The 25,166-nt window shown below is 40.1% G+C and overlaps 3 protein-coding genes across 8 annotated transcripts; 1 reads left to right on the forward strand and 2 right to left on the reverse strand.

The window, feature by feature from the left end:
* Positions 1-848: 848 nt before the first annotated feature.
* On the forward strand, positions 849-12,820 carry scyl2 (SCY1 like pseudokinase 2). 3 transcript variants are annotated; one of them, XM_031313365.2, is made up of 19 exons: positions 849-1,015; positions 2,834-3,031; positions 3,194-3,351; positions 4,076-4,220; positions 4,773-4,922; positions 5,032-5,253; positions 5,707-5,823; positions 5,962-6,087; positions 7,113-7,289; positions 7,567-7,578; positions 7,776-7,898; positions 8,305-8,418; positions 8,578-8,710; positions 8,799-8,917; positions 9,094-9,194; positions 9,413-9,482; positions 9,629-9,706; positions 9,809-9,931; positions 10,015-12,820. In XM_031313365.2, the coding sequence occupies exons 2-19, from the start codon at positions 2,855-2,857 to the stop codon at positions 10,657-10,659; spliced, it is 2,790 nt and encodes a 929-aa protein (XP_031169225.2). In that variant the 5' UTR covers positions 849-1,015; positions 2,834-2,854; the 3' UTR covers positions 10,660-12,820. The 3 variants fall into 3 exon arrangements, with proteins under 3 accessions (XP_031169225.2, XP_035851943.1, XP_035851942.1); XM_035996049.1 differs by having other exon boundaries at positions 856-1,015; positions 2,804-3,031; XM_035996050.1 differs by lacking the exon at positions 7,567-7,578.
* Positions 12,821-14,248: 1,428 nt separating this feature from the next.
* Positions 14,249-19,142, reverse strand: si:ch211-244b2.3 (uncharacterized protein LOC557230 homolog). Of its 2 annotated transcripts, none has more exons than XM_031313366.2 (11): positions 18,970-19,142; positions 18,845-18,890; positions 18,418-18,547; positions 18,107-18,251; positions 17,902-18,022; positions 17,741-17,819; positions 17,345-17,456; positions 16,609-16,714; positions 16,419-16,500; positions 15,268-15,440; positions 14,249-15,137 (listed from the first exon to the last, which is right to left on the reverse strand). In XM_031313366.2, the coding sequence occupies exons 1-11, from the start codon at positions 18,970-18,972 to the stop codon at positions 15,076-15,078; spliced, it is 1,059 nt and encodes a 352-aa protein (XP_031169226.1). In that variant the 5' UTR covers positions 18,973-19,142; the 3' UTR covers positions 14,249-15,075. The 2 variants fall into 2 exon arrangements, with proteins under 2 accessions (XP_031169226.1, XP_031169227.1); XM_031313367.2 differs by having other exon boundaries at positions 15,268-15,437; positions 18,970-19,141.
* A 1,680-nt stretch (positions 19,143-20,822) lies between these two features.
* On the reverse strand, positions 20,823-25,048 carry si:ch211-244b2.4 (uncharacterized protein LOC541512 homolog). Of its 3 annotated transcripts, none has more exons than XM_035996278.1 (10): positions 24,946-25,048; positions 23,487-23,605; positions 23,077-23,269; positions 22,477-22,621; positions 22,258-22,390; positions 22,002-22,122; positions 21,817-21,895; positions 21,616-21,718; positions 21,406-21,529; positions 20,823-21,035 (listed from the first exon to the last, which is right to left on the reverse strand). In XM_035996278.1, exons 1-10 carry the CDS (start codon positions 24,959-24,961, stop codon positions 20,974-20,976), a joined length of 1,095 nt encoding a protein of 364 aa, XP_035852171.1. In that variant the 5' UTR covers positions 24,962-25,048; the 3' UTR covers positions 20,823-20,973. The 3 variants fall into 3 exon arrangements, with proteins under 3 accessions (XP_035852171.1, XP_031169471.1, XP_035852170.1); XM_031313611.2 differs by having other exon boundaries at positions 21,406-21,526; positions 23,077-23,275; XM_035996277.1 differs by having other exon boundaries at positions 23,077-23,275.
* Positions 25,049-25,166: the final 118 nt, after the last annotated feature.

The raw sequence follows: 25,166 nt of genomic DNA on the forward strand, positions 1-25,166 counted from the left end.
ACACTAATGACACTATGTATGTATGTGTGTGTGTATGTATGTATATATATATATATATATATATAATATACACACACATGTACACATATACATATACACATATATATATATACACACATATATATATATATATATGCCATATTATATATATACACACACATACATAGTTGTTGGGGTTAGTGTCTAGTTGTATTAAGATAGGGTCACACATTTTGAATTGTGTATTGAAAAAATGGAGATGTTCGTGTACTGTCAACAGACACTTATACTGCTGTCAATATTTATGGCCCAATCTGTGTATTATAGGGTCTTAATACAGGTTAATAGCTATTAAAATCAGGTACACCACGCAGGGCCAATTTCTTTGGAAACTACACTGTGTGGAAAGTATAATTAGTGCTTTTGCAATATAGCTGCTATTTGTAACAGGGACAGATAGCCTTATGATAACACACATTAGTGCACAATTAGTTCTTTGTACAACAATCTGTGATCTGGTATGATGTGTTTGTGTAGAAGTCTCAAATAAACAGAGGAGATGAAGACAAGTAAAACATAAAATTAAAAAACAGACAACATTTTAAAATGATATACTAGATACATCACCAATTATTTGGTTATAATATAGTGTGGTAGATACACTTTATTTTAAACATGTTCCAGAGACATTGATAAAACTATCAAAAAAACTCCGGGGGGTGGGCGGATGACTGGACAAATTTGTGTATCTGAAATTTACCAAGCAGGATCATGACATTTATCATAAAATTAAATGAATTAACAGGAGTGGCTGCAAAAGTCATTAAAAAAAACAACCTCGATGACGTTGATGCACCTGACAACCCGGAAGTAGGGTGGTTCGTGGTTCGTTCACTAGCACACTAGCTAGCTACCTCATTTCGTATGCCACTGGAAGACATGGGGGCTGTGTTTCTCAGCCATTACTGACAGCGGTCCAGCTGAGAGTCTACTTATAACAAGAAGAAAAAAAACTAAGAGCCCTCTTCACATCAAGGTATGTAGCTAGGTGGAAGGTGTTGGAGTGACAGTTTTGAATTAAAACAAACGGTCTATGAATGTAATGACAGTAACGTCACTGTCTACTTGCGCATTGTTGGCTAGCTAGTTAGCTTGGGAAGGTAGCTAGCTACCGTGATCTGTTTGTGTATAAAAAGTCTGTCACGGTAGCCAACAGATTGCAACGATGATGTCAGCCGTCTTGAGCTCCATAGCTAGATGGAGGGTTAACAGAAGGTTTGTAAAAGGTAACGTTAGCTGTAAACCGCTAACGATAGTGTCACAGTGTGCTGGTTTTGATGTGTGCGTACAGGCTAAACAAGGCAATTAACTTAGCTAACATAAAGCTATTTCTCAATCAAACATGACAATCATGCTAAGCAGCAAATATACCATTTCATGTTTCAACCCAACGCGAAAATGAGCTTTACACGAATAGTTTGTCAGATCATAGCCATGTTATTAAGCTGGTGTTAATAAACTGTGTGGTATCCTGACGGCTAGCTAGCTGGTTTTGGTGATGTGTCCAAACGCTGCTTCCAGTTTATTTCTGTTCGTCTGGCCACTACCTAGCTTAACGTTATAATGTTGACAGATGTCAGTTCGTGTAAAGTAAATAAGATTGCTATCGTAACGTTACAACAATATCGTTAGTTACTCTGGCAAATGCATCCTTCGAACCTGTTGCAGATAAACGATGTAAACAGCTTAATGCTAGTGAAAATATTTCATAAAATAGTATTTAATAATTAGGCCTTATGGCCATAAATTTGCGTCTGGCATATATTGGTTCCGTCATGCATTTTTTGGCTCAGACAGTCTCTGTCTGACACTATGCCGCAATGTTATGATTCCCTTACAGTTGTGTATGTCAGGCCAGAAATCCTGCAATCTTTCTCAGCACACTTCAAAGGAAGCTATATTGTTTTGAGTTAGTCAAGTTGATCTGACTGGGAGTGAGAAAGATTGACACACTGACATAAACATTGACAAAGCTGACATCATCCGATTGAGCCATGCTAATTGGATAGATCATTTCATATTTATGTGGCTGTTCCTTTGGCTGTTCATAGTGTTACATCAGTTGGCATTACACTCTACACGCAGGGATTCTCATTAACAGAATTAGCCAAGGTGTGTATTGGCAAGGGCCTTCACATTTTTATAAAGATTCAGTGTGCTTTGATCTATTTAATACGGCTACTTATTTTTAATGCGGAAATCTGTGAGGAATGAATTATGCATACTATGCTGTGTGCATCTCAATTTACTGTATAGACAAGCTTATTCAGCCTTGTGAAAATAAACATCAAAGAACTGGAAGCCCACTTAAGACAGATAAAACCCTTACGAAACTGTTCATGTAGAAATAATTTGGCTATATACTGTAACTGTCAGTCATGTTCTTTTGTCTGACTTCCGGTTGCCTCACATGTTTTCAAGTCACTCTGAAGTATTTTGAAAGAGAGCCCTAATGTGGTGTGGCTCTCTTCATTCTTCACTCGTCATTTTATATTTTTGGGGACATCTTGGGCTATCATGGTGCTTATTCTCCTCAGCTAGCACAGGCAGGATGCTGGTGGGCACTTTGAGGTGCACACTTTCAAGCAGGTGCATTAGAATGCATGTCTAATGGATTGTGAAGGCTTTTGCTTTGCTAGAACAGGTGAGGCTACAGCTGCCACTTTCAGTGATTTGCAAAGACTGTTGTTGTTTTGACATGTGACTGACTGGTCTATACCTCTTAGTTAAAACGTACTTTTCTTTGACTGCTGACCTGTCCTGGGTGGTCTGTCATCCACCTCTCTCACTTTAGCTGCCACGTTAAGGCTTGAACATGGAGTCTATGCTGAATAAGTTAAAAAGCACTGTCACCAAGGTGACGGCGGATGTCACCAGTGCTGTCATGGGCAACCCAGTGACACGGGAGTTTGAAGTTGGACGACATATTGCCAGCGGGGGTCCTGGTTTGTGCTGGAGAATCTACAATGGCACTAAGAAGTCCACCAAACAGGTGCGTGTGTAAATATCCTCCCCCTGACCAGACCAGCTCCAATTGATCAACATTTAGATTTTAATGGATAAACTACTGACTTTGCTTGTACTGTTGTTGAAGTCAATTGAGGACTTGATTAATCTAATTCCAGTGCCTTGTTGTTTGTCCTTGACCCTCCAGGAAGTGGCAGTGTTTGTGTTTGATAAAAAGATGGTTGATAAGTATCAGAAATTTGAGAAGGACCAAATTGTTGATTCGCTGAAAAAAGGGGTGCAGCAACTGACCAGACTGCGCCACCCACGTCTCCTGACTGTGCAGCATCCTCTTGAAGAGTCACGGTGATTCTCACACACACACACACACACACACACACACACACACACACACACACACACACACACACACACACACACACACACAAAATGTTTGTTTCACTGTCTTTGTGGGGACCCATCATTGACATAATGCATTCCCTAGCCCCTTACCCTAACCTTAACCAGCACAACTAAATGCCTAACCTTAACCCTTACCCTCACCCTAACCATAACCTAATTCTATCCATAATCCTAAAACCAAGTCTTAACCCTCAAACAGCCCTTTAACCTTGTGGGGTCCAGCATTTTGGGCCCACAAGTATACTGTAGTCCCCGGTTTTTGGACCCCACGAATATAGAAAAACAAACACAAACACACACACACACACACACACACACACACACCTGAAATAGGGGCTGGACATTAGAGGGATATTTGTCTTGATCTGTGTGTGCATATGTGAGCAGAAGCTTGTCATGATCAAAGGACTCTTTAGACTGGCCCATGAATTTTGTATGGCCCCTGAGGGCAGGATAAGGTTGAGGCTGTCTTGTGCTTATTTTCTTTTTACCACTTTGTCTTTCTTAAACTTTCACCCAACGCAGCTTTCTAAATTCAGAATAATTCTCGGTCTCTGTTTTTGCCCTTGCTCACGTTGCCATTTGTCTGTCTGTTGAAGAATCACTGAACAGTTAAAAAGCAGTTGTTTCAAATGATACTGATGTTATTTCTGTATTTGGCCCTCAGAGACTGCTTGGCGTTTTGTACAGAGCCTGTGTTTGCCAGTCTGTCCAACGTGTTGGGCCAGTGGGAGAACCTGCCCAGCCCCATGCCCAACGACATTAAGGAGTACAAACTCTACGATGTGGAGACCAAGTATGGCTTACTACAGGTGAGAGGTCAGACGGGTTAGCTTGCTCAATGTAGGGCTGCAGCTAAGAATTGATTTTTATTATTGATAAATTGCCAAGTATTAGCTATATTTCTATTTTTCCAACCTCTGTACACACACTGTCCACCTTTCAGATGTATACTGAAACATTTTTGAATGAGCACTCTAAATCTTGGTTGTCTGGCAGGTTTTAGTACCATCTACATCTGCAATTCCAATATGCATTCTTATGCTAATTCTTCCTAGCCAGTTGAACCAGCTCGATTTCATGCCCAACCTTTTAGTGTTAGGATGCTGCTCCAACACGGTGTAGTGCCAATGATATGAGGCCTCAGCATTTGTTTCTCACATTCACCCACATTGATCTTAATTTCTGTTTTCTTGCCTTTTCCACAGCTTATATAAGTTACTGAAGGGAAATCATTGTTGATAGAACTAGAAAATGTCTGCAATGTTTGCCATAGCAACCGTGTACTAAACCTGTATTCATTACAGAAACATTCTTCACCCTTTTATACCAAAACGGATATTTTCATTTTTATATCCTTTTAGATCTCGGAGGGTTTGTCCTTTCTCCACAGTGGGGTGAAAATGGTCCACGGCAACTTGTGTCCAGAGAACATCATCCTCAACAAGAGTGGAGCCTGGAAGATTATGGGATTTGACTTCAGCATCTCCTCTACTAACCCCTCAGATGCCGAGGTTTTTTGCAAGACTTTTGCTCCTTCAGTACAGTCCGTCTTACTCCCAAGCTTACTGCCTTCAAGATGCAAAATACAAAATAAATATAATGTTCTCTCATCCTCTTCAGCTTAAGTACACATGTAAAGAGTGGGAGCCCAACCTCCCGCCACTCTGCCTCCCCAACCCTGAGTACCTGGCCCCTGAGTACATCCTGTCCGTCAGCTGTGACTCCGCCTCTGACATGTACTCGCTGGGCGTGGTCATGCATGCCGTCTTCAATGAGGGCAAGCCTGTTTTCAAAGTCAACAAGCATGACATATTTAAGAGCTTCAGCAGGCAACTGGACCAGGTGGGTGGAGGTGTGCCATACGTGAGAGCATGACCAATGACTGGATAGACAAAAGATCATACATCTTTCATGAAAAAAAATGGAATTGAAGGAATTGTACTTGCTGCTACAATGCAGGGCCAATTATTTTATTTCCAAACATGCTTACTTTTCTCATGTTTATCTCTCTGAAGATTTGTGTCATTGTCCAGCCCAAAGTGCAGCCGCATGTCTTGTCCAGATTTGGTTAAAATGTTAAACCGGAAACACGTTTGAAATAATCCTGATTAGTGTGACTGGACACACTCCAGGACCAGCTGCCCCAAGCTAATGTGGACTTGAGCTACAGCCCATTTTTTAATTGTCTGCTGCATGACTTGTATTTTAAGAATATCTCAAGAGTGTTCCTATTACCAATCAAACACTGGTTTTATTCTTCTCTTCTCCATTATTTCTATGTCTTTTCAATTATAGCTGAGCAGCATAAGTCCAGCAGTGTTGAACAAGATCCCAGAGGAGGTTCGGGAGCATGTCAAAATGCTGCTCAGCGTCACACCCAACGTCCGACCAGATGCAGACCAGATGACCAAGGTTTGTATTGTCACGACATGCATGATTGAAGAGACAAATGATCGCATATTTTCATAGTATGTGCTTATGTGGGTAATATCTAATGACTTTTTCTTTAAAAAGGGAAACATTTTCTTTCTGTGTTTGTGTAAAATTCAGATCCCATTTTTTGATGACGTGGGTGCTGTGACCCTGCAGTACTTTGACTCCCTCTTCCAGAGGGATAACCTACAGAAGTCCCAGTTCTACAAAGGCCTCCCTAAAGTCCTGCCCAAACTACCAAAGGTAATGTTTTGTACATTTGGTATAGGAAACGCTCTGTTTTTCTTGTCTGTTTTTTTAGAAATATTTTTTTTAAACAATAGGTTCCTGTTATTGTAGTTCCTGTTTTGTATTCTTTTTTTCTCATTCTGTCTCAGTCATTTTTTATTTTCTAGCTTGTTACATGCTCTCTGGTCTATATCCACGACGTTCCACTTCCGGGATTGCTCCGTTGCTGCCGGAAATTCCACCAGATTTCACTGTTTTTAGGCCAGATGTCTGTTACATTCCACTTTCTCTCTGTTGGAATTTTAAACTTTGGTCGATTTATGAGGACTATGGTTAACTGCTCTTCAGATCTCTGCAGGGTAAATCTGTCCAATCTGAGTTTTGTGTTGCACAACTTTTGAATGTACACGTTCCACCAAAACAAGTTCCTTCCCGAGGCTATTTTGCAGCGGCACCGGGGCTCTGCTCGGTGCTTAGCGCCACCCATGACGATTGTGATTGGTTTAAAGAAATGCCAATAAACCAGATCACGTTTTTCTCCCATCCCGGAATGCTGTGTGGACTAGCCAGAACCTCCCCCGCAGCGCTGTGGAGGAAGGTCTGGCAAAGCGGGACTACGTGCTCTCTAATAAACTCATCATGAACATAAGCCTCTTTCTGACCAAGTAGTTACAGGAACGTAGTTATAGGAACAGTCCATTTCTAAACAGTTCTACTAACTACTCTCCCCCAAAACCGCTTTTCCCATTTGCATTTACACTGGCCAAGTGGCCATAGGAACTGACCTTTTGTTGTTATAATACAGCCATCTAAAAAGGGAAAAGACCCTGCCCTGAAGTAGGAGCTGAAAGAGTTACAGGAACTGTGGCCAGAGGAACTTAAAAATCCCCAAATTGGTCCAGTCAGAACACGAGAAAAAAAGGGTTATAGGAATGTTATGTTCTAGGAACTGCAAAAATCCCTCCGGTCGGAAAGGGGCTATACAGTATTAATACTCCTTCCTGGCTTCTGGAATCCATTCTGTCTGTCCTTTCTCTCAGAGAGTGGTGGTGTATCGAATCTTGCCGGCGCTGACCTCTGAGTTTGTCAACCCGGACATGGTTCCCTTTGTGCTCCCCAACGTGCTGCTGATCGCAGAGGAGTGCACCAAGGAGGAGTATATTCGTCTCATCATGCCTGAACTCACGCCTGTTTTCAAGCAGCAAGAGCCCGTTCAGGTGGACAGACACAGAAACAGAACTCACATACAGTATGCTTATGCACATGTCTAGCAGCCCTCAACATTACTATTGTAGTCTAAGCCTGTGTTGGCAAGCTAGTGATGCAATCTTTGCATGAGATTTTCTCCCTTTTGGCATTTTGTGTGTTTGATATTTGAAAGCGACATTAATCAGTTTAAATATAACCGACTAAAGAGCATGCTCTGTATGGGTTTGGTCTGTCACTTTACCAAGACTTGTCTTTCTCTGTATTTTCCTTTTCATGCATCTACAGGCTAGTAATATGGTGAGTGGTCTCTGCTGTGAATTTGCTCCAGTCACATGAGCTACTTTGTGCATTGTTGTCTGTCGTACTAAACGCTAAACTAAAGCCACTGAAAGCACTGTCTCTGTTAACTTCCACTTACTACTTCACAATGTATGTAGAAAATAGCACAGAACCTTTGACTCTTGTTTTCCTAACTGGGTCCCTGTGCTGTGTAGATCCTGCTGATATTCCTGCAGAAGATGGACCTACTGTTGACCAAGACACCCTCGGAGGACATTAAGAACAGCGTGCTGCCTATGGTCTACAGAGCTCTGGAAGCCCCTTCTGTTCAGATCCAGGTACAGGAGGGGGAAATGGGGCTGCTTACTATTTAAGGTGTTGTTGAGATTAACTTAACACAGTCAGTTGTTAACCAGAAAAGTGAGCACCAGATCAACTGCCGATGGTGGCAAAATTAGCGGCCGTCATTATCATCATCCAATAATTCACGAGTGAAGCAGTTATATTTTTGGCCTGTTTGAGATTTCTGGTTGCTTTGTACTTCTAACAGGTAGTATCAAAAGCAACACGCATTGCGCGAGTAGTGATTTACTTTACATTGGTGTATATTGTTAGCATTCCACTTGGAAACCTTGTACTCTTTGTTCTCTTTTCATTGCTGCTTTGAGAGCACAGTAAGAATGAATATGCCCCGGCATCATCGAAATGTCAGAGTTCATAACATCTAATCTGTGGCCCGAGCAGGAGCTGTGCCTGAACATCATCCCGACGTTTGCCAACCTGATTGACTACCCGTCCATGAAGAACTCCCTCATCCCTCGAATCAAATCAGCCTGCCTACAGACCTCTTCCCTTGCTGTGAGTCTCCATCGTCTTCATTTCATGCTCTCAGCTTGTGCCTTTCAGACTATCTGCCTATGCATAAATTAAATGTGTCTGTAGTTATGCCTGGTAGGTGTCACAACTTTTGCCCTTGTCCTTGTCTAAGACTCTGTCTCTTCCTCTGTTACTGTGTAGGTACGAGTGAACTCTTTGGTGTGTCTAGGGAAAATTTTGGAGTATCTCGACAAGTGGTATGTCATTGATGAGATCCTGCCCTTCCTACAACAGATCCCCTCCAGAGAACCAGCAGTACTCATGGGCGTTCTAGGTACAGAATCTCGACACGCTCCACTTCCTACTCATGTGATTAAAACACTTAACGATTGGTTATTTGACTTTCCCACTTCTCGCTTTAGGAATCTATAAGTGCACCTTCAGCCACAAAAAATTGGGCATCCCTAAAGAGCACCTTGCCACCAAGAGTTTGCCCCACCTTGTGTCTCTTAGTATAGACAACAACCTCAACCTTAACCAGGTACTACACAGCCATACACACATGCATACCTTTACATTTCGCTCACCTGCAAATCTATGAAAAACACATCTTATTTTTGTAATCTTTATTTTGTGGTTAGCACATTTTTTTTTATCATCTGCTTAATTCTATTTAATGCTTTTATATAATCTTATCTGTTATATTCCATGTTTCAGTTTAACTCGTTCATGGTGGTTATACGGGACATGCTGAGTCGCATGGAGAATGAACACAAGACCAAGTTGGAGCAGCTGCACATCATGCAGGAGCAGCAGAGGTGTCTGTCACACTTTTAAATCACCCTGTACTATATCCTTTTATTCTCTCTGATTAAATATGAAATTGGTTTTATACAAATTTGCAAAAACATCTAGGGTAATTGGATCTGTCTTAGAAAGCAATTAGCATGTGATACTGGCTACATAAATATGATAATGGTAGAACTAACCAGGCCTTTCTGCTTTCTGATTTTGTTAATTGCGTGTCTTCTAACAGGAGTATAAACATCTCAAACCCAGGGAACCAATCCGAGCAGACCAAGAGCCCACCTAGCAGTGGCAACCAGGTGGGAGGTTGATTCTATGGCAACCAAGTAACAGAGTACATGGGTGTACTTATTGTGCCAGAAATATTTTGCCTAAAAAAAGCCTTGAAATGTTATGTTTTACGTTTCTGTGCTGCGGGGATTTCATTTAGTTAATTTGCTTTCAGATTGATGATATCTTTGGCAGCACAGGGGTTAACGGGAAAGAGAATGGATCTGCAGCAACAGCTCCACAGCCTAATAGAGTATGGAATCAATGTCATACCCCATTTACACAAATCTTCACCTGTTTGTCTGTTAAGCATCAGCAATTTGTTCATGGTCTCTCTTCCTTTGCACCTCCCTAGATGTCTCTGACTCTGGAGGAGAAACAGCGATTGGCTAAGGAGCAGGAGCAGGCAGCCAAACTGAGGAACCAGCAGCCATTAGCACCACAGAGTATCCAACCAGCCAACACCAACAACACAAAGGTAATGCCTGAAAACGTCTTGTGTGCTTGATTACAACACTTATTGCTTGTGATGATACATTTTACTCCAATTTTACGTTGCAGACTAAGGATCTGACAAGCAGCCTGCTCAACAGCATGACATCTCTGAACAGCCTGTCCTTGGCCAACACAGCACGACCAGCCCCAGCGCAGGGCACCACCATCCCTGCCTTCCCCTCCTCCGGCCCCATGGCGGGCTCCATGGGTGCCCCGGTCTCCAACGGCTTTAACCCACCCATGGGCTTTCAGACAGGAGGCATGGGCATAGGCATGGGCATGGGCATGCGGCCCTCCGGCCCCGCTCTCTACGGCGGCATGGCCACCACCACCAGCACCCCAAACTTTGGAGCCCTCACGCAGAATCAAGGACCTGTTGGGCAGACAAATAAAGCCCCCAACTTATCAGCCTTGGACAGTCTTTTCACACCCAGCCAGCCCAAAGTCACCCTCAACCAAATGGGTCCAAAGGCTACACCTGGCACCAACACCCCTTGGCTCAATCAGTTTGGTTCAGCCCAGAACGCTCAGACTCCGATGCAGGGTGCACCAGTAGGTATGGGAGGAGTGCCCAGCGGGTTTGGGATGCAAGCAAACCCTTTTTTCAGCCCGCAGAACTTTTCTCAACCTGCTGCTGCCCCTAGCCTGAACCAAAGTGGAATTAAACATAGTTCATCTGTCAACAATGATCTGAAAGACTTATTCGGCTAAACGTAAATAAAAAAAATAAAAAATAAAGATGCCAGGTTTAGTATATTCCTTTAATATCTTTGGACAGAAGAGCCGTGAATTCTCACAGAACAAGACACTGATTTGAATGGGAAGATTTCAAATCCTTTTAAGGACGTTGCCGTCTGTGTTTTTAATCTGACCTGGTATGAATTCTGACTCTCTCACATTCAGCCGGAAAATTAACCTGCATCTGAATATTCGTTTCTACTTGACCAGAAGGTTGGGTGGGAACTACTTCTTCTATGCTGTGTTCTTTCAATGCTGGGGGTTTCCTACTATTTTGTACTTGACATTCTTGGGAGTCTAAATGTTGTGGGTTGATATTAATTCCAACTCTGTTTATTTGGGAAGGTTTTGAGTTCATTTCATGAGTGATTGAGTGGATTTCACTTCCTGAACAAGTTGCATCAGAATTACCTCTTTTTAAAATGGGCAGTAAAAGAAGGAAAAAGTAGCTTCACATCTGCTTAGTTTTAGGCTGCTGTATCTGTATTGCTTCTCCAGACTATTTTAGAATTTGCTGCATGTCTACAGTGATCAGAGATGTCTTAAAAACAAAAACCGCATACACCAAATCGTCTAAAGCCAGTGGGAGGTAGCTTGATGTGTAGCACTGACAAGCCTGCAGTCACTGATCTGCATCCAGGAGGCTCCTCCGTGGAGATCTGAAAGGGTGTGTAGAAAATTGACAGCCCAACAGTCGCAGTTCAGACAGGGAAGATCAAGTAGCCCCACTGCAGTCTGTCTCCAGACAACTGTAATTGTTTCATTGCAGCACCAGAAACCTGATGAAACCTGATTTTTTTTGTTTACCCTTTGGACTCATTCTTTTATCATCAGGTTCCAAGGCTGCAAAGCTTCCTTTTTTTTTCGTTGCCTAATTTAACATCTAAGCGAGCATGTTGAAAAGGGAAGGGTTAGTTTTGTCTGGTCAAAGTTTGTCGACGACCATTTCACCTCCTTTGGTAACAAAAAAAAATTGTATCAATTTCTGTAAATGCAGTATGAATGATTTGTGTCTTATAGTGGAATAGGATGTGTGGAGAAGCTATTACAGCAGTGTCCTTTTTAACAAGATGCTCATGCTAAAGGCGCTGATCAAGGACCATATGCACTGCTTAGGCTATTGCGACCTTACATGTACGTACACATGTAGGATCAGCACTCATCGGTTACTCAAGTATTAATATTTTCCTTTTTTAAAATCAGCTGTCTGGCATTTGCTTCTCAAATTACTTGCTTTGCTGCATGTTACTGAACTTGACCACAACAGATTTTTAGCATCTTTTCTACTAATGATTCCTAATGATTCCAGTGACTTTTTTTTTTTTTTTTTCCCCACACATCCAGCTGGATTTGCTCCGATGAAGTTTTTAAGAGTCTCAATCTCAATTCTGCAGTGCACCATTTCTGTTGACCAATTTGTACAATGATGGAGATTATCACTATATATTTTGATTTCACCACTTTTCAGCTGTCTGAGGAGCTGTGCTGGTGACATATTGTTATGAAGTGTAAATATAAAGTTATTTAAAGATGGATTGCTCTGTAAGGGCCTTGGCATTTTTATGTCCTTCTGATAATGGTTAAGAGGCCTTAGATGAGTTGTGTGCAATAATCCTTATTGGTTGTTAAGGGTGCTTATCGATTGGCTCAAGCAGCCGTTGATGTGTCCTTACCTTCATCTCCACCGACCTACAATAATTATGTAGGTGTGTCAGATTTTCTAAACAGCTGCACATGTGTCCTCATTCTAAATATTACAGTTTTGAAGAAAATTACACCATGTTAGGGTTTTTAGATGCACCTTGGACACTGTTTCTGCAGACGATGATTGTCGTTATGCTGAAGTGTAATGTCTGTTATCAGATGACTTTAGTTTTTGTGTAATAATGCCAACTTTACAGGGTGAGCTCTCTCCAGCCGCATGGCAGTTGTTACTTGCTTGTGAATTTGAATCCTCTGGTTCTGCGCACTTCCCCATATTTTCCCCATAAGACTACAAATGTTTCTGTGATTGGAGCTTTATCATGTGTAGATCGGCAATTTTAATTTAATCACAAAGTGGATGTGATCTGTCAAGCGTCTGTCTCATCTCCTGGCAGAACCTCAAAGCAGAAAATTAAAGCTTATTCTTCTACAAGATTGTTTGTATACCACTGCTTTCAATATGTGTGTAGTGTGTGGCCCTTGTTTTATGTGTTGAGGTGCTGGTCTCTTGAGGTGTTCAATGAAAAATCTGTACGTATAAAGGAAAGTACACAATCTAATAGTCTCAAAGGGTGGTCGGTTTTTTTGTGATGGCTTTAAAACACCACATCAGACAGCGGATTGTATGTAACTTTAATAAAAAAATAAAGACATGGCAGTATTAAAGAACATTTTAAGATTTCCATGTACAATTAGTAGGCAGTGTTGTATGAAACATCAAAGTTCATTTTGGTTTTAAGGTTAAAAGAGGTATCTTGCCAAAGTAAATATATTAAAGTGCTGTGATTACAGGGCAGCATTCATAAATCATGAACATGTTAAGATGCACAAAAAGAGACAGGGTTATATAAGACATTGGTAAACATCCATTTGGTTTTAGGTTAAGAGGTGTCGAAGTCTGTTTCCCCATCAATTAATGATGGATTTTTGTTCCTCCCTTTACTTAAGAGTACTTCACTAATTTAGCATTTCTGTCCTTCAACACTGTTGGACTTATGGACAGTTTAAATCAAGAGGGTATCAAAAGTATTAAAACCAGAGATACTGTCTTTTATTCCACACATACCTAGTTTTTGTCAAAAAACCTGGTGACAACATTACCCACAATGCAACCTGACAGCTGACAGTTTGGTCGGAGATTTGGGTGCATTATGGTAGTAGCAATTAATGTAGCCTTGACATGAAAACACGGTGACTGAAGCCATCACTTTTGCGCAGTATGGCAGGATGCTGCATCACATATTGTTAAAATTAATGTAATTACCAAAGAAACAAAAAACAAACCCACAACAACCGTCACATCTACTCATACGACGACCACAAAGCAATCAAAAACAAATAACACAATCAGCGATCAACAGGCTTCCCCACAAATTCCAGCCAAGCTGCTGGGGCTCAACAACACACATGCCACCATGCACACACAAGGGCACAGCGGCCACTAACACCAGCAGCAACTATCTAGCTAAAGCAAGTAGTAATAGCTAGTAAAATAATTTTACTAAACTTACCAAAAGCTGCTCATCGTTTTAACAAAAAGTACATCCACCTTTCCTTCATTAACTTTACATCTAAAACTTGAAACGAACTTGAACTAGCGTTACTGCTATGGTTATGTGATGCTAGGTAGTTTTGCTTCTCAGCCACCGTATACTAATTGGTCCGAAAAATGCCGACATAGGTGGCTGGCCATGGATGTATAGACCTTTTTCACGGCTGACATGTTGACATGTCATAGTAGGAAAAGCACAGGTGTATTCAAATCCATTAATGATGGCTGCATTCCACCTAGGAGAGGCCCTGGTATTGTGCATGTTGACTCACTGAAATAGCTTACTGGGACACTTGATGGAATTGAGCCTTCGTTAAGGTTATCAATTTCAGCTGTGCTTTTCCTACTATGACAAGTCAAAATGTCTGCTGTGAAAAAGGTCCATTAAGTGGCTGGTTCTCTTAATATATCCATGGGCTGGCCAGCTAGAAGGCTCTGGCCTGTCAAAGAATACGACCAACAGGCATACTCGAAATTTGAGTTTTGACATTTGTTTCAACAGCCGAGGGATGCTCTCGAAATTCTGAAGGACTCAGAGTAGACTTTTTACCTGGAGAGACAGCACAGAGGAGAAATCTGATTGGATAAAAGCTCTAATTTATGAAATTCACGGGAAGCCGCACAACCTAGGGAGAGAGCAATGAAACTCGTGGCTGGCCAAGAGATTGTCAGAATCAAAAAACACACACACACACACACACACACACACACACACACAGAGTCTGGAGCCACAAAAGGCTTTATACAACAGACTAAGCAATGTAAAATTGGCGCAGTTTAACCTCAACCCAACTTTACCACCGAACAGTTATCTTTATGATGCCTAACTATAACCTAACCCAAGCCAAATCATGGAAAGCAATGGTACAGGAAAACACACTTCAAAACAAGAGAGGTATCCTGTAAAAAGGTAAACCTAAAAGAATTAATAAATATAGATAATCCCTCACACCTTCTGTTAAATGTCTCATGCCATGTTTTGTTGTGTCATCCAATCAGCAAAGACAGGCAGCTTGTGATGAACAGTACTGAATCATTCCAATATATGAGAAACAACCTGAGGCAGGCAGTGAGGTAACGGAGGGTCAACATTAAGTTAACCTCCAACCTCCAAATGTGTTGTCGTCCCGCAGTCATTGGTTAAGTCGTCGCACTGATCTGGTGGTGTTCGTGGACAGGTTCCTCTGAGTCATGGCTGCAAATGACAGATTAAAAGTAAATCTGGACTTCTGATATACAGAATTATTCATTATTGTATCATTACCATGTTATACTGTAAGTGGGAAATAAAACAAAACTACAAAACTGCTGTGTTTCCAGCTCACCTGAGAAGTTTAGCTCGTAGCTAAATTTCTTGGTCGTAAACATTATGGTTCCTGACGGGTTCTGTTGGTACTTTAGCTCGACGTCCTGACTGGATATGCTTCTTACTCTCGAAAAATCTTTCCAAATTCCACCAATATCTTGAAACTGCCATCGTGGCAGTGTGCCCGGACTGCAAAACAGAATAATTTAAGTTGAAAACATTTATAATGGCATACATAAACTGTTTACGGAGCCCGGAAGGGTCACCACAAGATTTTTTCAGTGGACTACTTTCTACTTTTGCGTTCTCTCGCAATATTTTGTGTTCCCTCGCAATATGTTTTTGCATTACCTCGCAAAACTTTTCTTCTTCCATTCCTTCTGAGCCATGTGTCTATGTCCACTCAGCTGCCCAGCGCAATGAATCAGCTCGTTGCATTTTACTTTGAGCTGGGAATTATGCTGATATACTGCTCAATGGGCAAATTCGTATCACATATAGACTATAATCAATAGCATATTTCTTAAATGTATAAAAAAGAGATGTCAGAGGTTCGCATGATGTGGCGATGAACAAACACTGAATTATCAGAGAATCTGCAGCTCCCTAGTGTTACAAAGAGAGAACATTAGTTCAGGTACAAAAACGTGAAAATACAGCCTGCACTGTGGTTACAATCAACTATGGCTACAACCCTTCCAGTCGCCTATATGTTAATTTTCTACCTGCAATGTGTGGGTCAAATCCGTTTAATTACATCAGATTCTTTTTTTTTTTTTTAAAGATTATTTTTCTGGGCATTTTCAGCCTTTATTTTGACAGGAAAGCTGAAGACATGAAAGGGGAGAGAGAGGGAGGAATGACATGCAGCAAAGGGCTGCAGGTCGGAGTCGAACCCAGGCCCGCTGCGTCGAGGAGTAAACCTCTATATATGGGCGCCCGCTCTACCAACTGAGCTATACAGGCACCCAATTACATCAGATTTACATCAACAATTACATCACGGTCTGGTGTCTGCATATGGGCTGTAAGGGACATGTGAAGTAGCGACCACATGTGACCTGATGTGATTTGACTTAGTTTACGGCAGTTTTCTTCTTTCTTCTTGGCGTATGTGTGTATTCAGTTCAATTTAGTTAAGATGTTTATTGGTGAAATGTGTCACCTGACCTGCTGTTCTGTTGTCTCCCATCGTCAGCAGTCCTCCTCACTGCTCTTGTAGTCCCGATATTGTCATTGACTTGACACATTCCTATGATAAATCAGTGTACACTGAGTGTTAATGGCAATTTAAACTGCCATCCTCATCAAAAGCAAAATGATTGATTGTTTCGTTTAGGAGTGGCTTTGTAGCCGTCACCTGAAAAATCCAGGGTGTATGAGTATCTCTTGATCTTGAAGTGTAGCTGGCCCTGTGGATTCAGCTGGTATTGTGTCTCAATGGCAGTGCTGTCAAATGAACATATCTACACAGAAATGCAAAATATAAGTCCACCTTATATAGAGGAATTCACATTTAAAGCAGGGCTGGGCAATATATCGATATTAAATCGACATCGACATATGAGGCTAGATATCGCCTTAAATTTTGTATATCGTAATATCGTGATATGACACAAGTGTTATCTTCCTGGTTTTAAAGGCTGCATTATGTTAAAGTGATGTAATTTCCCAGACTTACTATCTGTTCTATTATTTCCCTTTACCCACTTAGGCATTGTATCCACATTATTGTTGATTATTTATCAAAACTCTCATAAGCACCAAGTGTCTACCCAACAATATTGCCGCAACATCGACATCTATGTATTTGGTCCAAAATATTGTGATATTTGATTTTTTTTCCATATCGCCCAGCTCTATTAAGAGTATTTTCAATTTGACCACCAGGTGCCACTGCTGACTGTCTGACATTTTTCACCAAGAAAAAAAATATGAAGATTGCAAGTTAAATATCTTTAAAAACCATACTAATGCATACCATAAGACAACAAAAGTTAAAGTTCCTGGCTTAACGAAAAATAAAAACATTCTTCATAGGTTTCAATTATAAGCTTCTGCTACAACTACCTGAAATTGTGGGATGCCCTACTTACATGTGCTTTGTATTCTGTCCATTTCTCCCCGTCTCCCATGAACTCCCACTTGTAGCCTCCATCAGTGAGCTGGGAGGAGGAAGCAGTGGGGAAAGCTGAGGTGGCGTAAAGGCTGCAGAGAAAAACAAACTTTTATACAGGGGTTTGATGCTAAAATTCTCTCTCAAGTCGTATTAGTGATAAAACGAATCCTCCCAGGTAAAGCTGTTGGTCGGTTGACAGAGCAATAGATTGAGATGGATGTATTTGAATACATAACATACAAGCCAGACCCACATCAAGATGTTGGCTGCAAATTACATTTGCTGCCGCTAGGGTGCGTCTAGATTTCTAGGCTATGGGCCTGTTTGAATGCAGGAGAAACATTTTTAGACTCCTACAGATGAAAAGTCTCACCTCCCTCCGTTGAAAGTGAATTTAGGACGCCTTCGTACTTTCCTGGCCAGGCTTGTGACGCAGTTTGTTTGGGTCATGGCTGTCGAGTAAAATACCATCATTTAGATGTTGCTGCATAAAGATACATTTATTGAAATGAATAAGATAGAAATATCACATACTGGAGAAGTCGAGTGAGTAGCGTGTCGATCCCACCGTGAAGATGAAGGTTCCCCGAGGGTTTAGAGTGAACTGACGCTCGACATCTCCACTGCTGATTGAGGAAGACATCATGCTGGAGCTCTGAGGATGAGAAAGGAAATTTAGAGTGTGAAAAACCAGGAGAATTAAATGAACTTAAGGGTTGATGCTAAAGATGTTCCTCACCTGTGACCCATATTCACGCCACAGCTGGTCATCTCTGAAGTACCAGCCTACATCCTCAGCCTGGCCCTGAGGTAGGAAACTTAGTCTCTGCACCTTCAGAGCTGCAGTCAGAGTCTGTAACTGATCAAAGTCTATGAACACCTGCCTGTGGAGACACGTATGATTAAGTTTGGTATATTATTCACTTCTATGAATGTGACATTTTGTTGTGATTGCACCAAAACAAAACCTATCCATCCAAGTATTGTATCAATATATTGTTCCTCTTCTTTATCATTTCTGCCACCAAAGAAAAAAATAACAACACTGACCTATCGCCAATGTTGATGGTGATTCCTTTAGCTCCAGGTTGGCAGTAGTGGGTCTCGATGACATGGTCGTTTTCAATTGGCATCCACTGATGTCCATTTGACAGTTGCCACTCAAAATGTTTCCCTTTGACTGTAAAATAAAAGAATGGGATCTTATTATGCATTCATGTATTCTCTTATCATATATGGCCAGCTACAGAAGCCAGTTTAAGCCTGCTAGGTTAATGTTTGACACTGACTGTTTATTTCTTCACCGACAGGTGTACAGCTAATTAAGGAAGCCCAGGTGCACTGTGGGCAATGTATTTTTATGGATGTATAATAAAAACTGGGCGAAAAAAGTCATCTAAAATGCAGACATTTAGCCTACGTACAAAAAAAGGGATTCTATAGAATATAGGAATTTAAAATGTCGAGTTATACAGACCTGGAGTCTTCTGCCAATAGCGAACTTCGTCTTCATGTTCCTGGAACTTAAGCGACAAATACAAATACTGTAAACACATCACAAAGATAATGTCAGTCCAAAGTGATCCCGTGAAGTAGACTCACCATGCTGGGAGGAAATACACGGTATCAACAACAAAAAAGCAGATTAAACAAACGTATATGTAAATATAAACGTTATAGTTCCATTAGATGCAATTTAATCCCTCTTACTCAGAAACCGATCTAAAGGTTTCACTTTACAATAAACTCGACTTTAACTTTCGGTTCAGTGGAGGCGTGTTCATATAGAACTATATAAATAGAACTCACCAGGGGCGATTCTAGGATCAGACCTTTAGGGGGGCTCAGCCCCTAATGACAATGTGCCTTGCAAAAGTGTAACCCCCCCTCTGCTAAATCAGTAATTTCATTAGCCGATAATCTCTGAGCTAGCTATTGAACAACAACATCAGCTAACGTTTTTTGACACTATGATAGAACTAAACCTGACACTGACTATAAGTCACAGTAATTTAACGACCAATTTGACACAGTGTTCTAACATTCAACAATTTTAGTTGCTTACATTTCAATTTGGGTTCTAATTTGCACCATGAAATTACCAATTTGAGCCCCCCTAAAAAGGGTCTAAAATCGCCCATGGAACTCATGCAACAAAAACAGAAAAATCGGAATCGGAATCAGATGTGGCTATTTTATCTATCACCTGGGGAAATTATGTTACATTACAGTTGCTCCCGTTCTATAGAAATAAACATATTCTAATAAAAGAATTTAAAAAATATGAAAAAATGATTAGGCCCATGTAAAAACATGCATATGAGAACATCATGTTGAGTATTACAACAGTGTAAACAATTATAATGCTGGGTTTGGGATTCATGATTGAGTATGGTTAAAATGCAAGGATAGTATAAATTGGAATATTAAAATGTAGAAATGCATTGTTAATGCATGAGTATTGGACAGTTTAAGTCTTGCACAGTATTGTCCTGTTAAGTCAGTGTGACCTACATTAATATTATATCTGTCTCTTTTCTGAAGTCGCTTCTTATCTTTTGGCCTTTTTTTTGGTGGAGATATTATAACATTAATCTCAGTTTAATTGCAGTCAGGCAACACGCAAGTTATATAATGATGCATGTAGCCTAAGACAAATCTCTTTTTTATCATTTTTGTAATATCTTTGAGTAACAGTAGCATTTCTAATCTGCTTTGTGTTCTGTCTGTACATTATCATTGTCTCAGTTAAGTGAGAACTTTATTTACACAGATGTTTTACAGTATATCAGGACTGTGGAAATTCTATAGGCAAAGTTGATTTTCAAAATATTATAATGAAGGGCAAGAACAAATGGAGATTCAAAGCACTGATATCATATCAGGTCTTATTGCCTTAAAACAAACAAACAAAGACATATTGGATGATTTTTTTATTTGCAATCATTTCTAATATTATCTGTATCACATTGGCACATTAGTGGCCTACAAAGAAGAATACATACATATGATGCATAATAAAGAGCCAAGACTGGACTTCCAAAACAAAAACATTATATGAATTGAACTGAAAAATTGCAGATTTCTGTTGCATAATGTAACCACCTGTCATGTTAAACACTTCAACGCTAATGCGCATTAACAGCTGTTTAGAAATGGCCTTGAATTTGCATTAGATCTGGCTCTAATCTACTATATTAGGGTATATCAAAAGAGGCAGGTGTGTAGATATGTGGCAGCATAAATGTGACATGAAATGTCTGATAATTCCACGAGTTTTGTTTGTCTATAGCATCATCTGGTATGGCAGTGTGCAAGTTGGTACAGTACATCATCTCAGGCAGCATTTAGGTGTTGGTAAACTTCAAAGCCTTTTGACAATCTCCTTTGGCAACCAAGTTTCAAAAAAACAGCCTTGAGCATAATTTAATCGTATCCCGAATTCCTTTCTAATGTAAACAGCATTAAATGTATTGCATAAAGAGGCCAATATAGCGCCAAACACCCCCAAAATACAAATCTCCAATTACAATGATTGTATAAATATGGTATTGCACAATTGTTTGTAGACTTTCTTCTTAGGGTCTTTGAAATCCCATTTAATGCTCACACCAGCACACGTCTGACTTTGCGTGAACGCTTGGTCTTGAGGTTGGTTTGGATCATCGCTGCGGGGCAAAAATGAAATACAACAATTAAATAAATGCTCCATGTCGTGTTTTAGGATTCCTATTAAAGGAAGTGGCAGTTTATTATAGCTGAGAGAGTTGAATTTTCTCTGTAACGCTTTATTTTACAGGACCATAAATTCCTCATTATTTCCTATGAAGTTTCCTGGGTTTGAGTTATTTCACAGAAATTCCTCTGTGAACCAACAACTGCTTATAAACTCAACACAACAAACTGTTTTCCATAAAATTGATACAAAATTAGTTTCAAGAAAATCGCATATATTATTTTTATTATTAGGAAATAGTGATCCCATAAATAAAGCGTTACCATTTTTTTGTCATCACATTATTTAAAACATAACTCAACCTCCAAAGTCCAGCTTGTAGGAGTGTCCCTTCACTTTGAAGGTAATGCTGTTATTGGGGTTTTGCGTGTACTTCCTCTCAATGTCATCACTGGTTATGGAGCATTCAGTCGGAGTACTGCTCTGCTGAAACCAATTCAAACCATCATATTTGCTCTTTTATTTAAAAGACAAATCAAAGTTTCTCAGCTAAATGTAACCAGATAACTTACCCTGTGTTTGAAGACGTGCCACGCTCCACTGTCTCCCTCAAACTCCCACTGTGGTTTGGTTCCCAGAGAAACATTCTGGAGCGCTGAGGCTGCTTGAGAAACTCTGTAATGAGAACATCAAATTCTGGATTCTGTCACAACATTTAAAGGAACAATTTAAAGGTTTTTCACCTTTTTTCAACGACCAAAATCGAAACTCACCCTGCTCCTGCTGGCTGTTGTCTGTACTGTGGTCGGCGAGTAACTTTCCTCTTTCTCTTTTTACTCACCTGTCGCATTTCTAACAAACAGCAAAAAGAAAACAAGGCCGGTATCCAATGAGAAACTAACAATAGTCTACATGTGGAATTTGGTATTCTGTGAAGGTTTTGTGAGTTAAACTTCACCTCCAAATTTAATCTCAAGGGTTTCAGCACCGACGGTGAAAGTATACGAGCTTGTTGGGTTACTCTGGAACTTTCCCTCTATGTCAGAACTCTTCACAGGACTGGGTTTGCCCTTCGGACCCTGTCCAGAAAAAAGAAAAGAAAATCAATATTCATTAACAAACTTGACCAAAAAAAATCTAAAATATGTCACACTTAAGACTTGGTGTATTTTTTGCACACAAAAAGAAAGGTTCAACTGTTTAATTCCATCTACCTTATCTCCATACTTGATCCACTTCTGGCTCATTGTGCAGTACCAGATCCACACAGTGTTCCCATCATCCAAACGTCTCACTCTCAGACTCTTTCCATTCACTCTCATCCTGTTAAAATCTATACTCACTGCCCTACAGAGAGAGACAGAGAGCGAGAGATCAACCACTGTGCGTCTACGCTTAGAAAATGTTTAAGCACTGCGCTTTGTAACTCTTACCCATATGGTGTGTTGTAGATTTTAATGCTTTTGGTGTGGGGCAACGAGTACTGGGCCTCAAGAATATGATCATTACCAACATCCTTCCAGCCATTTCCATCATTCAACTGCCACTGGTAGCATCGGCCATCAGTAAGCTTTGGATCTGGTTAAAAAAAAAAAAAAGACAAAAAATGGACTTTTAACATTTTGATAGAGCAAGCTTAGGCACTTAACACACATGATAATTATTATTTCATTATTACAGCTCAATCAAGGATCAAATAACTACATGCACTGTGAAAAGTGTCACAAGTTTGTCTCTGAAGGAAAAACTCAATAATAAAAGAAAAACTTCAACAAAAAAGGAGAATAACTTAAGGAAGAGCAGTAGGTGAAGGATCCATAACAGACTAACTAACTAACAGACATGCAATTGGCATGTGCAGAATAGATGGAATAAGTAGGCCTAGTAGTAAAATAGAAGTACAATAGTATAGGCCAATAACGTACATTATAATAAATTAAGGAGTTTCAAGTGTAAATGTTTGTTTAACATTAAGATGTGGCTCATTAAGAAAGACCATCCAATTAAACCTCTTCTCTCTTCCTCTTTCTCACCACTAGACGTTGATCGGTGCGAAGCCCTGTCGCTTGCACCAGATGACTGTCTTCCACCTCTGGGGTGGTTCAGCTTACACTTGGACCCGTAGCGACAGCTTCCTGTCAGAGCATACTTGCAGATGTGCAAGTAAGGGCACCTCCCACCATCCCGACAGCTACCCTTGTTGTAATACTTGCAGGGCTCTTTCCTCTGAATGTAAAAATGAAAACATACCTTATTTTCTCATCACTGGAGAGGTAAATATAATTATGTTGTAGGCTATATAGCCTACAGTATATGGCAATGGACTCAGTATTTGAACATGTGTAAAGACTGGCTTTTAGCGTGTTTACTGATCACTTCTCATGGCTTAATGTGGAATTATAAAATATAGATGCTGACTCCATCATCTCCTCCAGAAACAAACCTGACAATCAGCTTCTATATCTGAATTTCCGTCACTGTCCGACTCGCCACTGTCCGACTCATCGCTGTCGTCAGATTCACTTTCACTTTTTGGCAGATTTTGTTCTTCTTCGTCAGACTCTGGGAAAACACAAATGTTTACATGTTTTGTGAACACTTATTCATAAACCCCAGTGATGAAGATTGAACATGGTCTCTAGGCCTATCCTTAAAGAGTGGGTCTGAATATTCACTATATGGCCAAAAGTATAAGGCAAGGCAAGGCCAGTTTATTTGTAGCCTATAGCACAATTCATACTCACGGCAATTCAAAGTGCTTAGAGGCATAAAAACACATTGTAAACATAAACAATAAAAGATTATTCAAGAGACAAAGGACAACAACAATAATAATATAAGGACAGAATACCAATAGCTCCAATTAGGGGTATTATACAGCATACAATGATATTTTAGATGATAGTGAACTTCCAACTTGGTGACAAGAGTTTAGGGAAGGCCCTCTCCTGTTTCAACGTGACAATGTGTGCGTGAAATGAGGTTCATTATGGAAATCGTTTCCCCAGTTTGCTTTGGAAGAACTTGACTAGCCTGCACAGAACCACTGTACTCTTTCCAAATGTAATAAAGATAGCATATATATATATATATATATATATATATATATATATATATATATATATATATATTCTTTTGCAGTGTGCTAAACCTCCATAAAATATAATGCTAAAAATAGATGCTATCTGGGGTGTCACTTTCAGTTGTTAAATGATGTTGCAATCATTTTCTGTAGTGAGGTATGTTCATGAGAACTAGTAAACAAATAATTAAAGTTCACTTTTTTATTTTATAAAATGCCATATGCTCTTCTTTCTGGTCCATTTTGAGACCGTTTAAAAGAAGTGTATGTGTAGATCTACAATACATAACTTAATGCATATCTGCTGCCCCCTGCTGGCGGGTTAAATTACAAGCTGTTTTGGCCATGATCACCACTTACACTGGAAAATAGTTGATGAATACAAATTTGATAATAAGCGCACCTTAAATGTAACGCCGTGTAAATGAGAAATTAATGTAAAGCATTTTACTACACGGGTTTGGTTTACAGTTGTGACCCTGCAGGGAGCTGAATGAAAAAAAAAACGAAACTGAAACTATAAATTATTAAGTTCCTCAGACTATGATCGCCACATAAATCTGTGTAACCGACTAAGAGTTCACCGTTTTTTCCCTTATAAGACATAAGCTATGTTATTTCGGTTTGATATCAATGGCTTCTACAACTCTCAATGTCTCACATAGATAAACACATATAAACACATATACAAACATACAGTGACCACATGCTCTTCTTAAGAGGGCGTAACAAGTGGTAAAGCATGTGGTTAAAATACAAGTAACACATAATAATCACTAGTAGCCTACATACATTAGAGTGATGTTTAAAGGGTACTTACGAAAGGAAGACGCCATTCTGTAGCCTACTTTGCAATACTTTCGTTTTCATGACCCCGCTTTTAATGTAGGCTACAGCCACACCCACATGCTGTTTGCCAAGAAGCTGGTCATGCTGAATTTAAGTGAATCATAGCAAGACTGCCAGCTATATGTTGGGGCTACAAAGAAATTATAAAAGAGGGGTAATATGATGTAGACACCAGTAATTACAGATATGAGA

The sequence above is a fragment of the Sander lucioperca genome, chromosome 20 (assembly GCF_008315115.2).
Source record: "Sander lucioperca isolate FBNREF2018 chromosome 20, SLUC_FBN_1.2, whole genome shotgun sequence".
NCBI lineage: Eukaryota > Metazoa > Chordata > Actinopteri > Perciformes > Percidae > Sander > Sander lucioperca.